The sequence below is a fragment of the Callithrix jacchus genome, chromosome 4, assembly GCF_049354715.1.
Source record: "Callithrix jacchus isolate 240 chromosome 4, calJac240_pri, whole genome shotgun sequence".
Lineage (NCBI taxonomy): Eukaryota > Metazoa > Chordata > Mammalia > Primates > Cebidae > Callithrix > Callithrix jacchus.
The window spans coordinates 87232936-87250154 of NC_133505.1; the positions used below are offsets into that span (position 1 = coordinate 87232936).

General features: G+C 39.5%; 1 protein-coding gene and 1 long non-coding RNA gene across 3 annotated transcripts; one reads left to right on the top strand and one right to left on the bottom strand.

Moving 5' to 3' along the window:
* The first annotated feature begins 1602 nt into the window (after positions 1 to 1602).
* LOC118152897 (uncharacterized) lies at positions 1603 to 10498 on the top strand. The gene is made up of 6 exons (XR_008480728.2): positions 1603 to 1726; positions 4206 to 4341; positions 6827 to 6898; positions 7007 to 7099; positions 8239 to 8310; positions 8692 to 10498. It is a non-coding gene; the product is annotated as an uncharacterized LOC118152897 (long non-coding RNA).
* Positions 8750 to 16536, bottom strand: TENT5A (terminal nucleotidyltransferase 5A). Of its 2 annotated transcripts, none has more exons than XM_078370717.1 (3): positions 16284 to 16536; positions 15464 to 16052; positions 8750 to 14349 (listed from the first exon to the last, which is right to left on the bottom strand). In XM_078370717.1, the coding sequence occupies exons 2-3, from the start codon at positions 16013 to 16015 to the stop codon at positions 13573 to 13575; spliced, it is 1329 nt and encodes a 442-aa protein (XP_078226843.1). In that variant the 5' UTR covers positions 16016 to 16052; positions 16284 to 16536; the 3' UTR covers positions 8750 to 13572. The 2 variants fall into 2 exon arrangements, with proteins under 2 accessions (XP_078226843.1, XP_002746809.1); XM_002746763.6 differs by having other exon boundaries at positions 16229 to 16536.
* Positions 16537 to 17219: the final 683 nt, after the last annotated feature.

Consider the following 17219-nt stretch of genomic DNA (forward strand, 5'->3'; position numbering starts at 1 on the left):
CTACAGGCATGTGTCACCATGCCTAAATAATTTTTGAAATTTTTTTATAGATAGGATCTCACTATGTTGCCCAGGCTGGTCTCAAACTCCTGGACTCAAACTGTCTTCCCCCTTGGCCTCCCAAAGTGCTGGGATTACAGGTGTGAGCCACTACATTTGGCCAACTCTTGCTGCAAGTCACTCCACTATAGCTGTAATCCAAAAATGAAGAAATTACTGTTGTCACCAATACCAACATATACAGAAACTTGGTTGTGGTGCCACAGCAACATAAAAAGAGCCTCTCTATCACATATTATGCAAGTGCTACCTACTGGCAAAACCTGAATTTTGGCCGGAAACCTAGCAGCAAGAGAGTCTTGTAAATGTAGCTCTTTGCCTTTCAACTCCTGGAATGCAGGGTAGAATATAGAAAGGTAGGAATAGATGTTAAGTGCTGATCAACAATATTCAACACTAACTTTTATTTTCCCAATGTATTTTGTGTGTCTCATGTCTTTTCTCAATCTATGCCCTCTTTAAATCCAGCTTTATCTTTCTGACATGCTGAAATAACCCCTCAATAATCTCTCCTTCACCTTCAGTGACAATATTGCATTGAAGGACATAAACTTTAGCTACTTTCTTCTTTCTTAGTCGGAACCCCACCTGTTGCCAGATCAACCCTACCTTTGGAATTAAATGAAGCAACACCCTACAGGACATAAAATTTGTATTCCTACATAGTCATTCAAGGACCAGATGAAGCAACTAGAAATGTGAAAGAGGTAGTTCTCCCCAGAGTAAATTTTTACCAGTAAGAAAAGGGAAAAACGGAGACAGCAACCAGGCAAATCTCTTTCCTTTCTCTCCCCTGTGTACTACTCTGAGATACAGTGCTTCCTTGCAAGCCTTCTAGATAATTCCTTCCTGCTGATTGAACAAGCCTGATGAATTACCTGATATGTTGCTTTGTGGCTGTGATGCAGCAGCCAGCATGGTAGCACACTGTGTTGCAAGAGATTACATCTGTTCCTTACGTCAATATCCTGTAATGTAATTGTATCTGGAAAATAAACTATCAGAATCAATCACTGCTACAGGCTAGGCTTTCCAGAGGACTGAGGCTAAGTGACATAGATTTGACACTATTGGCACCTGTAAAGCAAGGGTTCTGAAAAATTCAAAAAATTAGCTGGGCAAAGTGGCGTGTGCCTGTAATCCAGCTACTCAGGAGGCTGAGGCAGGAGAATTGCCTGAACCCAGGAGGCGGAGGTTGCGGTGAGCCGAGATTGCGCCATTGCACTCCAGCCTGGGTAACAAGAGCGAAACTCCGTCTCAAAAAAAAAAAAATCACAGGTATTCTGGCTTCACTCAAGTCTGACTAAATTAAAATGGCTAAGGGTGGGCCTGGGCATGCACGTGTTTCCTTAAGTACAGTTTTAGAAGTGCATCAACTAGTACAAGTTCAGAACTAGCATCAACGAGTACAAGTTCAGAACTAAAATCCAGGCCCAAAAACCTGATTCTCTGCTCCCTTCCCGAGAACTATATACCAAGTGACAAAAGAATCTTGGTGACACTATGTACTGAGAAAGGCTTATGACATCATTAAGTAGAAGTCACAAACTAGAAGAACAGAACATGTTTGTGGTGGCATAACTAAACAGATGTGATAGGCATACAGCACAAGAGGACTAATGAATATTTTAGGAGTTACAGAATTTTATTCAGAATTTTGTAAGAGGTTAGTATGTCTCATTATACTCTTTACTTTTCCCTTTAGATGTTTTCTTAATTTTTTAAAGATTCAAAAGCAGCCACCTGGTAGCATGCATTGTCAATAAGAAGTGATGTAGGCTAGACTCATTTATCACTTTTTAAAGATTAAGTGGCCCATTTTCTGTAATATGAATACAGAAAACACCTTTGACAAACTAAATTTGTTTATTGAATTTTGACTGGCAACTAAAAATTTAAATCATGCTCATTTTTCACAAGGTAATCCAGTTACAAAAGGCAATTGATGTGATCTTTTTCTGAAAGAAAAGCTCTCATGCCCTTCCTGAACCTTCTACTTCCTGTGCTGTTACGATGCACCTGCCTTTTGGATAGATGGTTCATAAAAGATGGGTTGTTAAAGACGATCCTTACACACAATTTACTTTGTGTGTTTCAGGCGGAAATAGACTCTCTCTGCATAATCACTGAACAAGTTCCAAAAGCCTTTATGTCTTATATACAAGCTCAGACACTCCAGAACTCACTTTTCTTCCCTTAAAAACGGGATAATTATAATGTCTTTTGTTCCTATCAGGATTACTGTGATTATTAACTGGAAAATATAATTGTTTTATCAAATTGCTATGAGTGTTTATCATTACTGTTACACATTATAGGAAAGAGCCTGCCATTGGGAAGTACTGGTCACATTGTATAACCATTCTTTTTCTTGAGGCTTGTACTACTTCAACTGGGCAACCACTGTGTATCTTTCCTCCTGCTCTTGATATCCTCCTCTTTATAGATTTCTTCAAGTGGCCCTTGAAACCTTAAGCTTATTTAGAAGCCTAAATCTACCTTTTTTCTAATTGGAAGTTTATATAAAATGCTCAGTACTTTTTTATAAAATACACTCTCCTGTTTCATATTTTTTTTAAATCTATCTCCCTCCTAACCTTTCTTCTCATGAGAATCACATGGGTTAAGGAGGTCGAAACTTTGAATAAGATTCAGAGAATTCACATTGGTTTTAATATATACAAGTAGCAATAATTAGAGACTAATTATTCAATTTTTTGTAGATTTTGCTTTATATCTATGAAGTACTTTGCCACATACCTAACTTATTCAATAATTATAAAACAGTAGGTAAAATTAGAAGCCTTATCATGACAATATGCCATAGCATGGAAGACACAAGGTCTTACAACAAGGCCGCCTTCTGAAATTGGGAGACTCATGAAAAACCCATAACGAATGGGCACAACAGGTATAATGCCCCAGGGCCAGACTGTTCTGTGAGGCTTGACCAGCTAAGGATGCCACTGGAAATACTGATTGTTGCTTTTTAGCAAAGGCTAATGAACAACTGTCCTTTCATTTCCCTTCCTCAAATAACAAAGTGCACTTCCTGAATAATACTTCTATTTTTACCCAAAATATAACAAACAGACCTTGGTCTTTGTGCTCTATGTCTTGAAAATTTCTTTCAGGGATCCCCTAGTTCTGAGAACTGTAGCAAAAGATTAAAAAAAAAAAAAAAAGAAGAAGAAGAAAAGAAAGAAAGTATAGTCCCTACCCAGGACAACTGCAGTCCTCACTTTACCAGACTTCCAGATTTGGTTTGGAACATTTAACAGACCTATGTGTGCTAGGAGGTATGTCCCTGAGTTCCATGCCACAACAAATGCTGTTGGCCCACTGTTCGCAACTCCTAAACTCAGGAACCAAAAAGAGGCAGCAGGTTCTTTCGTTCAAATACCCCACCCTCAACAACTCAGCTGAAAATATCTCTTTCCTACTGTTCAGTACTTCTAATTTGATTCAAAATTGAAATTTCTCCACCTGGGTTCTCCATTCTTTTTCAACAAGCAGGCAATCTCTGAGATTCTTCTCTTATTTTAACAGTGTTCTTGCTAACTCTTCCTTCACCATTTTAACATCTTCTTTAACATGTTCCCAATTAAACATTTCACCTCACCTTTCATTTTGAACCAAATGAGATTTGTTCATTGACTCATGAAAACCTAACAAGCACCTCTTACGTAGCAGGCACTATTTCAAACACAACGTAGTAACAAAGAAGACAAATTTGAGGCCTTTATGGAATTTCATTCTATGGTAACAAATAAACCATAAACAAAAAAATGAATCTATAATACAGTTTCAGGTAGTGACAAGTGCATATACAAAAACGCAGATATAAAAACCAAGTAAAGGACGTAGAGAGTAATTTCATACAAATGTTGGAGAAAACTCTATTTTAAAAAAGAGCATCAGAAAAAAATCTGAGAAAGTAACATTTCAACAGCAACAAAATTAATCATAGAGTGAGACACAAAATGCAAAGATGTGGATGTAGAGAATACTAAGGCGATGGAACAACCAGCATATACTATGAAGTGGAAATGAGCTTGGCCACACTTACATTGATCTGGCCAAGTAATTGCACTTTTGTTTTATGTTGTATTGTCCATATAACTGTGTAAAATTTTCAATTTCAGCTTCTAGTGAAAAGAAGCCAGTATTGTGTAAGTCTTTGTAAATCTTCGCATAGTATCAACCAAACACAGGAAAAATTATTTACTGAATGTTTTGATGACAGTGAAGACTGAGCATTTCTCCCATCATGCAGTTCAAGTGAGTGCATAAATAATCAGTATGAGAGTAATAAATCTTCTTTAAATAAGGTGTCTACCTTAACTAAAATAAACAGACTGGCAGCACAATTGGTTTTACATAAATTGGGAGTGGAATAAGGTTTGGGGTACATGGTGAATTTGATGCAATTTTAAAATCTGAGAAAGGGACTGTCACAGCAATGAAAAAGGCAGCAAAGACTAAATTGTACTAACTTCAAGATGACAGTTAACAAGAAGTGGTTACATAAGAAACATTCAACGGAATTTTAATGTGCTGACACAAACAGGATTATAGGGCAATATAATTTCAAGGTACATTCGAGTTAAGTCCTAAAGATTTTTGCAGTAGTTCCGAAAAGAGAATTTAAGTGTTCAGTTACTCAGGGAAAGTATTTGCTTCCCTCAGCAAAAATTGAAAAACATCTACCCTTATCCTTTGCTGCAAAACAAGCAAATAGCCAGTGCCTGTCTATATAGTGGCTACCTGTGGCGAGCTCCACTTCTGTAAGCTCACAAGAAGGTACATTTCAAGGACTATTATCCCCATCCTGATTCTCCATTAGTCCACAGGGCTCTTTATGGTGCCCCAAGCAGAGCTAAGCTTCATGAGTGATTAACCCAAGGGTAACTGAAAAATTACTTTTCAGCAGTGAGTCCTATGTGCAAGTAGAATCTCATCTTCTAAGGGGCAATGGACAAGGCCTTCACTTATTTTTTGTAGCTTCATTGAGGTATAAAATAAAAACTGTATGTATTCATGTAATTATACGAAAACAATGTAATTTTCATAAAAATTATATGTAAACAATGTAATATGTTAATACCTCACATAGTTACCTTTTTGTATGCATGTATAGTAAGAATACTTAAGATCTATTCTCTCTGCAAATTTCAAGTATACAAAACATTAACTATAGTTACCAGGCTGTACATTAGGTTTCTAGAACTTATTCATCTTCTGTAAAAAGCAAATTGGTCAAAAGATACAGATTTGCTTTTCACTTTTTTGGAGTCCCTCTAGAGCTAGCATAAGGCTAAATACATAAAGGCATTCAGCAAATATTTAATGAATGAACCATGTTTCAAAGAGTTTGCTGCTATGGGTACTCTATGCCAATGTACCTAAAGGTTAGGTACTAACAAATTATAAAATGTCCATTACTTAAGCTGTAGGAAACTTTTTGAGCTTTACTGTGTAACCCTAGCTGGGTTTTAGGATTGCCTGATAAAATACAGGACTCTCAGTTGAATCTGAATTTCAGAAAGAAACCTAAGTTTTTAGGATGCATGTGTGTGTGTGTGTGGAATATTCCATAACATATATTTTTAAATATATTTTTTATAAAATATTTATTGTAAAAATATATATTTTATATCAAAAACCAGTCTATCTGAAATCAAATTTAGATTAAATACAGGATATACCGTGTTTTTATTTACTGAATTTGTCAAACCTAATTCAGCCTTTAGGCCTTGAACCTGATAGAATTTGCTTCTCTTCTTTTCTCAAAATATCATTAAACTATTTTAATAGTGTTTACTTCCTATTAAAATGAAGACTGTATAATCATGCTCTTCTTGACTGTCTTTGAAGGCATATAGAAAAAGAAATTCCAGTGCATATGTAATTCTGGATCAATGCATAGAATAGCATTATCCACAGGGCCTAGTAAAGCTCAGTATGTTGAATTTTGCTTAAAAAAAAAAAAGAAAGAAGAAAAAAAATAAAGGAATAGGGTTTCAGTATTTTCTAATGACATGGCCAGATGATGCCACAAAATCTTGGCATCACTGATAAGTACACACTGTGCTGGAAAATCAATAGTTTCTGAAGGGGATCCTGAAGAGAACTTTCCATTATTGAAGTTTGAAATAACTTAGCCCCACACTCATAAATTCCTGGAGTTCAAGGTGCTCAGTGTCCTTAAGCAAGAAAGCACGGGACTCGTTCTAACTTCGTAAACTTCTGAGCTAGAATTTGCTTTCACAAATTACTAAGAGTATCTTCTTTTTAAACCGCATTTTTAACTATTTCAAGTGCCAAACAGTAATTGAGATGGGAAAGTAAATTTAAGTACAAGTGTTCCTCTACTTTAAGAAAGCCTGAATATGCTAAAAGATAAGCTTAGGTAAGCAGATAGGTAATAGAAGTGATTATTTACACTAAATAATACTTCATTGCAGCATTCCATTAAATGTTAGACTGCCTTGCTATTTTTAAAAAATTACATCATTTACTCCCTTGCAATGAGTTCTCAGTTTTTCAGATTTTGCATTACGTTTAGGCAGTGAAAGTTTAGCCCCTTAATCATTTTAGCATTCCATGTTATAAATACCTACATAATGGTTTACTGTTATAGTTAGCATTCTCCTTCCTTAAAAGGCTAAGGTCATATAGTACTCTAAGGTATTATTCTATAGGAAAGTTTTGCCAATAGAGCTCAGCTCTCTTCAACTCCCTTCCTTTTTTCTAAAACTTGTAGGTAGAACTTCTCTAAAACTTTTGAGTAAACACATCTTTTTACTTTCACTCCTTCACATGATCTGCTAACACTGTAAGTACTGAGACATCAACAAATAAAATTCGCTATTACTTTTGCAATTGGAGTCACTCCTCAGAAAGAGCAGGGAAGAGTTATTGTCTTAATTTTTTTTTTTTTGAGATGGAGTCTCGATCTGTCACCAGGCTGGTGATCTCTGCTCACTGCAACTTTCGCCTCCAGGGTTCAAGCGATTCTCCTGCCTTAGCCTCCTGGGTAAGTGGGACTACAAGTGTGCCACCACACCCACTTAATTTTTGTATTTTTAGTAGAGCCAGGGTTTCATCATGTTGGCCAAGATGTTCTCGATCTCTCCACCTTGTGATCTGCCTGCCTTGGCCTTCCAAAGTGATGAGATTACAAGTGTGAGCCACTGTGCCCAGCCCAGTCTTCATTTTTAAATAAACTTTTTATGTAAGAAGACTTTTATTTAAAAAAAGTGATGATACAGAAAGTTCCTATATACATTTTACCTAGTTTCTCTTTTTGTTGACATCATATATTAGAATAGTACATTTGTCACAACTAATGAGCTGGTATTGAAACATTATTATTTCAATGATGCTTTATTCATATTTAGATTTTAACCAAGTGCCCTTTTCTGTTGCCAAACTCCACCAGGATCCCACATTACATTTAGCCGTCAAATCTCCTTAGGCTCCAGTGCATATGTAATTCTGCAGTTTTCACACTTTACTTGTTTCAATGATTTAAGGAATACTGGTCCAGTATTTTACAGAATACCCAATGATTTAGTTTTGGATGATGCTATTCTCAAGATTTGGCAGGTTTTACGAGTGCTGGAGAAAAAACCACAGAGGTGAAGTGCCATTCTCATCACAAGGGCACATACTACCATCATGACTTTTAACTATTGATGTTGACCTTGATCAGTTGGCTGAGGTAGTGTTTGTCCGTTTTTTCCAATGGTACAGTACTCTTCTTTTCCCCTTTTCCAGACAGTACTCTTTGGAAATAAGTCACTACGCATAGCCCACACTTAAGAGGTGGGTAGTTAACCTCCACCTACTTGAAGGGGATATATCTACATTGATTATTTGAAATTCTGCACAGTAAATTTGTTTCTTTCCCTCTACTTATTCATTCATATCAACGTGAATGCATGGATGCTTTATACTTTGTGTTATAATTCATCACTATGCATTTATTTTGTTACTTAAATTGTTCCAGTTTTGGCTATTGGAGCTCTTTCAGTTGTCTACTATGGCCCTTTGACATACCCCTGCCACCCCCATCATTATGATTTTCTTTTGCTTTTTTTTTTTTTTTTTTTTGATGCGTTCTCAAGGTACCACAAGATGCTTCAGGTTTCTCTTATCTATTTCCTGTTTCAGACCCAGATTCAACTTCTTCTAGTTTCTTTTATCGGAGAATGGCATTAGAAACCAAGATCTGAGCTACACTAGGTAAAAGCCACTGTCATTTTAAAATTATTTCTCCTCCCTCTCTCCTACTTAGATGTATTTGCTCTTAGACTAAAGGGTACTGTATTCACATTGTTGATCTCAAACTTGGTTCTGAAAAGAAAATTACAGTTTAATTTGCAATTACTTGATTTTAAAAATCCTATTCTTCTTATTTAAAGACTGTATTAATTTTTCTTTTTTGTCATATTTTTTTCTTATTCTTATTAAAGAAATTAGAAATTTGAAATGAGGTTCCTAAGGAAAGGAAGGGTAAATGACTTCTCTCCAGGCTCAGCTAGGAGGGGCAGCCTAGTAATTCAACTAGAAATGGGAGGGTGTATCTAAGTCTAGGAGAAGTTAAATATATACTGTTCTTGACAGGTGAGGAACTGGCTATAGAAGAGGCTGCACAAAGGAAGAAGAAAATGACACACAAATACCATCATGAAACCAAATAACCACTTTGTATTTTTATCAAGTACTGTATATATGAACGAAGTTGGCTTTCAGTGCCCTGAGTGACTCAGACTCAATGTCAAGCATGCATTCTAAACAACATCAAGACTTTAAGTGGTTTTTACAACCACATTATGTCCTATAGCAGAATGGGCTTACCAAATTTTCATTCTACTAGCATTGAGACCATCTCCAAAATTACACAAAGAAGAATTTCAATGAATACATAAAAGTATGCCCCCTAGCAATGTGAATAGATGAGGCTACATTAAATGCTAGACAAAAGGGTGATTCCCCTGTACCCAACACACACACACAGAGAACAACAACAGCAGCAGCATACTAGATCTTTTGATTGCTCTTCCTTCTCTATACTTCCCCTTTCAATTCCTGGCCACCAATTTCCCTCACCGCAACATAAAAACTGAAAAACACTATAGAGCCTCGAACAGAATCTATAGAACTACTGATGACAGAATCACAGCCCTAAGGCTACTCAGGAAGACTGAGGCCCACAGAGGGCTTCCCTCCAGCCCTACTGTCCAGAGACATGAGTCTCTACTGATACTAGAAAACAGTTCAAACTTCTGGGTATCTTAACACTGCTAAATTAATACCCAGACAAAAAAAAATTTGTTGGCATCTACCAGCTAGATGCTTTTGGAGCTAATTGAGGCAGTCAGCAATGGGCTGGCTGAAAGCTAGATGTTTTTATTTATTGTGCTTCAATTAGAAAGTGGCTGAAGGCTACTCTTTGCTATGTACCGCTTTGTTTTTTCTAAAGGACATAGGTTGGGATTCAAAGGACATGGTCTTTAGTCAGTACAGACATTATAGACAGCAAACACAAATCAATAGAAAAAAATAACTTTTTTATTTACAAAAAAAATCCAAATATTGGATGCTGTAAACAAAATTCACAATCTGTTCCCTCTAGCACTGATTCAAACATGTCAGTTTTTTAGTCCATTTTCCATCAACTACTTTTCTGCCTGTGATGCAGCCTATAGTCAAAATATTCCAAAAGAGTGACCCAAGGTGCAGCTTGCTGCAACAGGACGCCTCAGAGCAGGTAATGATTGTAGAGAGGCTGGAGGGAGAGACAGCCGGCAGGCAGAGCCTCCTCCATTCTGCAAGGCTTTGCAGCAAGTCTCCTTAACTCGACATCTTCCAACTTTGTACTTGACCATTTGCTTTGTTAGAAAGCCATTAGTTTAACAAAATATAACATAGAGATTCTTTCTTAGCACTGAAAAGGCTATGCTAAAAGAAATGTTAAAGAAAGATTATATTCAAATAGATGCTATATATGAAATTACTTTTTTTGGCTTTTTGGTTTCATCTAACACACTTCAACAACAAAAACTTATTTTTGAACTGCTGACAGCTTACAACATAATACATTTCATTTACAAAATAGTTCACAATATTTATTTAACAAGCATTGCATTGAAAACTTTATGCACAGTGAAGCAACCAACAATAAGCAAATAGAAAGGGGTTGTAAAAACAGTACGTTCACTTTTCATTTCCTTCTGTGGCTTGGATTACAGATATTCTTCCATCCTTGCATTTTTGGAGCTACATTATTAGTCCATCCAATACCAAAGTGAGCAGATACTTGATCCCATTTCTGGAAGGAAAATGTCCATCTTGGTGTAGGAGTTCTTGAGGCAGCTGGATTTACTGCAAATTAAGTAAACTTTTAAAAATGGCACTGTCACAGGCTACGTGTTCTCTGACATACCAGACTGGACAGGTGAGAAGAGCCTCGAAAAGATAAAACTTCCTCCTGGTTTAAAGAAACAGCACACTAGGCCAGACAAACACAAAAGCAAAGAAATCGCAGGCGCTAATAGGGAGTCGAGAGCTGTTCTTTCCTCTGACCTATATACATGGCTTTCTCTCACTAGACATTCAAATTTTTATGCCACACATCCACAAAAAGAGACATATAGTTCACTGTGTATTCACCTACATATGCACAAGACTATAGTACATACAAAATAGAAATAAATTACGTAAGTCTTAAAGTAAATGCTGGAAGTTGTCTTGAGTACAGCCTGCTCTATATGAATAGGTGCCAGGTAGTGGCACTTCCAACTAAGCTACCAACCCTGAAGTAAGCAAGAAAAGAATATAAATATTTGAGAAAATAAATGAAAAGTGTATTTCAAATAAGGCTCTTCCAAACAAAAATCTGTGTCATAAATTAACAGCAGGTTGTTGTTATGGCAGAGCCAGAGACCTCCGGAGTCTTTAAAATAGTAGGCAACTTATTTGTCAAGAGTTAGGATGAGAAAGCAGATCACCAGCTGCTCCTGTGTTCACAAGTGGTTCCATAGTTTTCTTTTAGAAAACTTTGAAACAACTAAGCAAGTGGAGCTCTGGTTTCTGACAGGTGAGTGCCAGCCTTAATCTGCAAACTGAACAATGTTTCCTGGGAAGTTGCAATTAATTTTTCAAACCCAGGACTGCAGTGAGGGAGACTGAGCCAAGATGGTAGTAGGAGGAGTTCCTTAGAAAACTGAGTGGCAGTGCAGGAGCTGTTGCAGCTCTGACAGAATTCACAGGTAAGCTGCTACAGCAAAACCATCAGGTTCCATTAAGGCTTCAAAGAAAGATGCACGAAAGGTAGTCCAGACAGATTAACCTGGATTAACCTAGCACTAAGCATCTGAAGATCCCCAGATAAACAAACAAACTATACTGCCAACAGGAGGATACTATTTTCTCCTGTGGTCCCTCTTTTACTGCTGATGAAAATTTTCTGATTGGGTCTTAGAGGAATTATCATAGCAAGCAGTCATCCACTAAGATTGTGGAGATTATGTGATTGTTTCGCGACATAAAGGGAAGGTTCTATGTGTTAGTTTTGTTTCATTTTTAACAAATGCATTTTCAGAGACCAGTGTCTAGAGGGACTACTGGCTGGGAGAAAGGGTGGTTTCAGGTTTAGCTGTCATTGAACTGAAATAGTAATGCCAGTTCATTTCACAAAGGTATTACTGGTATTTTTGTAAAAAAGAAAATAAAGTTGGATTTGATTGAATGGAAAGTGTACAGTACTAAATATTTAAATGCAGTGTGACAACCAGATCAAAGATGTTTCATATTGACATGATTTATAAAATGTTATATATAATATATATCTCATATATAAATTTTAAGCAATTGTGCAAATATTCTTAAAAAAGGGTCATTTCACATTACTAAATTCTAGTGGTCCAGAAACGCAGAATGCATTCATTAAAATTCATTTAAATATTAGTTAGTAGTGTTCAGATCACCAGAAATTCTTTTTAGCAGTCAGGGATTTAAGTAGCCTATCACTGATCCATGATCCACTAGATTAAATATCATGGAGGCATTCAATTATTATTTTTTAATTAATGGGTTCAAACTGTCAAAATGGCAGTTCAATATAAAAAGGAGTGCTCTGCCAAACAAATATTCTCCCATTTGTGGAATTCTATGGCTCACCAAAGAAAAAAAAAGAAAAAAGAAAAAAAACCCACAATAACTGTATAATTTCTGCTCTTCCTATGAAATATATTACTTGGTTCCCTCCTTCATTTAATTTTTTAGATGTGGATTTTAATTCATGATTGCAATATGCCCACATCTCATGTTATCCTGTTGAAAACATAAAAACACACAGTATTTAAACATTTCCTATTTGAGACATTATTCTAGATCATAGTCAATCTACCGTGTGTATATATACACATAAAATGTATATATATATATATATATATATACACACACATACATAATTTACACACACAAACACATGTACCAATGATAATATCAGATCAACAATGTTAACTTTATACAAGTATTTTCCTAGAAAAAAATAGGGCATTTTCTCCACCATTCACAAGCTTATATGTTGTTTTATTTTCTTCTTGAGGCAGTCCCTGATAAAATAAAATAATCATTAAACCATAAAATAATTTTGCCATTTCAAATTTTCGAAGGCAACAGGCACTTTGATGTATATTGGTGTGTAACAAATATAATAACTCTTCATATACTCTATCTCTTCTACTTGGGTATTTTTATCTCTTAAATCTTTGGTCCTTGAGCACACTTTGTTTGCTACAGCTGTTTTTGCTTGCATTTTTTACATTATAAAAATGCGAACTATGCACGCAGCTGGAATTAATGGATTGTGTCATCATAAGGTCTGCTATTTGTTATGAGAACTGCACCAACCTACTACTGTTCATTTGGAGCAAGCCGTTTCTGTTAGCAAAACAAGATCATTCCACAGAAAGCACTTGCTACGAGCCTTAGACAGTAATCCCAATGTTGGAGTTCCCCCTTTTCCTGTATTGTTACTATTAATATCTGAACTCCTGAACTGATTCACAAGTTGGAATGAGATATTTTTTCCTCTGTATTTTCCCTTTTATGAATTCCACCTTAAAAGAAACTTTCCACTTTTTTTTCCTATGGCAAAGCTATGGGAGCAGATACAGCAAACCCATATTGTCATTAAACATTTCTTCTCTTCTTATATCAGGAGAACCTGGTTGCTTTTAATGACAGGTCTCTCTTCTTTTGCAGGATAGAATCCAATTGAGTTGGAGAATAAGGGGAGGGCTAGGGAAAAGGATCCTTTCGAGATCATGCTCCCATATTTACTGAAAGAGACATATGCTTTGCCAAACTTAAAACCAGGAGCATATCATCATTGCACAAAACACATCCCTAATAAGGGCTGGATCACTTTTTTTCCCTTTTTTTTTCTCTCCTCTCTTGTCTGAAATAGCTTCCCCACAGGACATTTTTAAATGATTCTTAATTGCAGGGTAGCCAAGTGGAGTAGGTCTGTTGCTGGCATGTGAATACTGGCTGAACCTGTGCAATGTAGTAATTGCTAAAGTTGGCATCTGCTACATAGGGGGCTGGCTGGTAATAGCAAGTGACATTAGCCACATTAGGAATGACATTTTGGTCAGCTAATACCCGGATAGCCAGCATGGTGATAAGATTTAAAGTCTGTCTTCTTTCATGTCCCATCAGGCACACTGTGCTCTCATTCACCACTCCATGAAGAGTCATGAGATACTCATACTTGCGGTCTTCCAGTCCCACAAAGTGGTTCTGCAAATAGGACTCCAGTTTTCTCTGCTGCTCTCCAATGTCTGAGAAGTCGATGAAAAACCTGGAACACATATACCTCTGAAGGGTCTTGATCTCATCAGAGGCGGGCCTAAAGCCCCTCACCAAGAGGTTGCAGTACTTAAGCAGGCCTCCCCCTCGGATTTCCTCTGGGTTCCTGGTGGCAATGATCTTGTTACAAAGGTGATCAAAGGCTTCCTGGAAATCTCCATAGACGCTCTCCCCGATTATTGTGGGGTGAAATGTCTCAGTCATTGGGTTCTCTGAACATTCGTAAAAGAGCAGAAGAGAGTCTAATTTGATTTGAAAAGAATCTACACTGAATTCAAACTGCCTCCGGAGGGAATCCACAAATTTCAGTTCCACATTTTTGCCACTGTTGTTTGACAGGGATATAAGACTCCATCGGTCAGAGTCATTGCACACTTTAACCATTTTCTGCACATAAGCTTCCTACAATTTAAAAGATAAAACAAAATGAGCAAACCTAGAAAACAATAATAAATTAATAAATAAATAAATCCATCCTCCTCACAGCTGAGAATGATTTTGCTCTTTCCCTTTTGTTTTGTCAAGTTTCAGCCAAACACTATCTACAGGCGTAAACGATCTTCTGAAAATAGAAAAAAAAAAAATACTTTTAACGAGTAGTTTTACTGTCTGGGAAAGGCACTAGAGGTAATAGTTTGAGGCTTTTGGCAGACGTAGCACAGTAGTAAGAGGTTCTGTTGTCATGTCTGACTTTTAAGTGTTACTTTTTGAAAATGGTCTAATAGGCACAATATTCACACAGTATCCAAACAACATTCAAAACTCAGGAAGGCATTCAGCTGTAGGTTAGTCAGCCTCTCACCCTTGTTCCAAGCCACCCAATCCCTCTACGCCCGCGGCAATCAATGTTATCAGTATCTTGTGTGCTCCTCCAGGGGTACTCTGCAGTTACAATCAAATATAAACTAAATTACGACGTTCTGGGAGCCTGCCTCCTCAAACAATTTTGACTTATCATATAAAACCCGTCTTGAACTAAAGTGGAGGGTGGGTAGGGGCTACCACTATACCCTTAACATATGAACCAGCACGGAGAACCACAAGATAGACCTTTAACACAGAGTCAGCTGAGTACTGCTATGAAATCTATTCACCTTTTCCAGTACAATAAAAAAAACTCATTGACTCACTTCTGCTTCAGGCTGCTCTTTTCCCAAGGACTGGATCATAACTCAAAACATTATTTACATCATTTCATTCTGCCGAGTATCAAAATCTACTCTGGACAAGACCCCAACAGGGAAAGTCAAGAGTTAAAACATAAGGAAAAGGAAGAAAGGTAGGGCAGAGGAGGACGTTGGAGAAGAGTTGTAGCGCCGAAGCATCAAGTAAACTGAAACACTCAACACCGTCCACACACGTAAGTTTACTCATTTAAAAAAAATCAAAGAAATACGCGCGCCCAAACCCGTGATGGCCACAGATTCATGGCATTTAACCGATGTCCCTCTGCCCGCTCCCCGTCGCACCCGGTCCAGCCGGGTCAGGACCCAAGTGCATCTCGGGTAGTTTTTACCTTGAGCGTGAGTGGTGTGATCTTCTCTTTGTTCACCCCTTCGGGTAAGAAGTCCAACAGGCAGTCCAGCACGACGTCCTTCACAGTCTGAAACTCCCCTTCCCCGCGCAGGTCTGCGCAGAAGATGAGGTCCAGGTCCTTGTAGCCCAGGCCGCTGTCCTGGTGCAGGACGTGGCTGGCGGCCGAGCCGTTGAGGCGCACGTCGCGGACGCCGATGCGCTTCTCCGCCAGACGCCGCCGCACCACCTTCACAATCAGGCTCGGCTGCAGCTCGAGCGTGGGGAAGTTGCCGCGCCCGTGGATCGGAATGGTCTCGCTCAGGATGCCGTCCAGCCGCTGCACTTGCTCCCAGTTCAGGACGTTGCAGTGCGCCGTGGGGCTTTCGCAATAGTCCAAGCAGTGCTCATCGAAGCTGCTGCCGCCGCCGAAGCCACTACCGCCGAATTCTGCGCTGCCGAAGTCGCCGCCGCCGAAGTCGCCGCCTAGGGGAATGTAGGGGCCGCAGGCCAGCTCGTCCTCGGCCATGGCAAAGTACCCTTCGCCCTCCGCCATGTAGTGCCCACCGAGCGCCACTTGGCCCTGGTCAGTCCTAAAAGGAAGGGGAAAGGAGCGGTAAGGACACCGCGGCGGAGGGCAGCGGCCCGCCAGGAAAAGAGCGCCCCCTCCACCGATCTCTCCCTGACCCGGGGGCTCCTGGGAGACTCTCCCTCCCCGGGCCTTTATAATCCCCAGCCGCGCCCCGCGCCCCGCAGAGCAGCCCCGCACCAAAAGTATCTCTGATGCATCTGGAAAGCACAAGCGAGAGTCCCGTCTGTGTCACCTGGAGGCGGCCGCCCCTTCTAGGAGCGCAGCGAGCAAGAGAGAAACCGCGAGGCGGAAACAATTCCAGGAGCTGCGATTGCGCTCCGGCAGCGACTAGCGACTTAAGTCTTTCCCAGACCCCTGCCGCCTGCGCTCACCACTCCCTCCCCGCGCCCCCTCCCGCGCCGCTGCCGCCCCAGCTGCTGTGGTCCCGAAGGTGGCGGCTCTTGCTGCCGCACACGATTGTGTCTCTGGAGCTTTAGCAGTTGTGCGGGGGAAAACGTCTTCAGTACTTTTTTTATACCGGGCTTTTCTGCGCTTCCGGGGCCCCGGAGCGGCACGCTCGCCACACCCTCCTCATCTGCATAGGGCACCGCCTCCTGCCCCCCGCCCTCCCCGCCCGCCAGGCGCGCAGCGGACTTGCCCAGCCGGCCTGGTTGCGGGTCGACCTCCAGAGAGTGCGAGGCCCCGGGCTGTATGTGTATACGTGTGTGCGCCTATAGCTATGCGTGTATTTATACATACATTTGATTTAAGTACGCCCCCTCCCACATATCTTTTCTCCCATGAGGAAACACATTAAATGCCTCAGGAGTCATAATTGGTCATCAAAACCAGATCACGACTAAAATTCTGCAACTGCAGAAACTTTCTAAAATTTTCGCGGATACTGCCCGTCATTATATCTTCACGGCTGAGATTCGGAGGTTTCTCACGGAGGTTCCTCACGAACTCTCTTAAATGTCGATTTCTAGCTGAGACCATTTACTCCATTGACAAACTCGATCCAAGCGTGGACTCCTGAGTCCACTCGTGCACGCAAATCAGTCACGGCTGCGCGAGTGGGAAGGGCTTGTTGATAACCGGATTTCGATTCTCGAAACCTCGGCAGGCGCGCCAGGGAGCTCCTGGCTAGCAAGAGAAGGCGCGGGGGCGACACCCCAGGCCGCGGGCG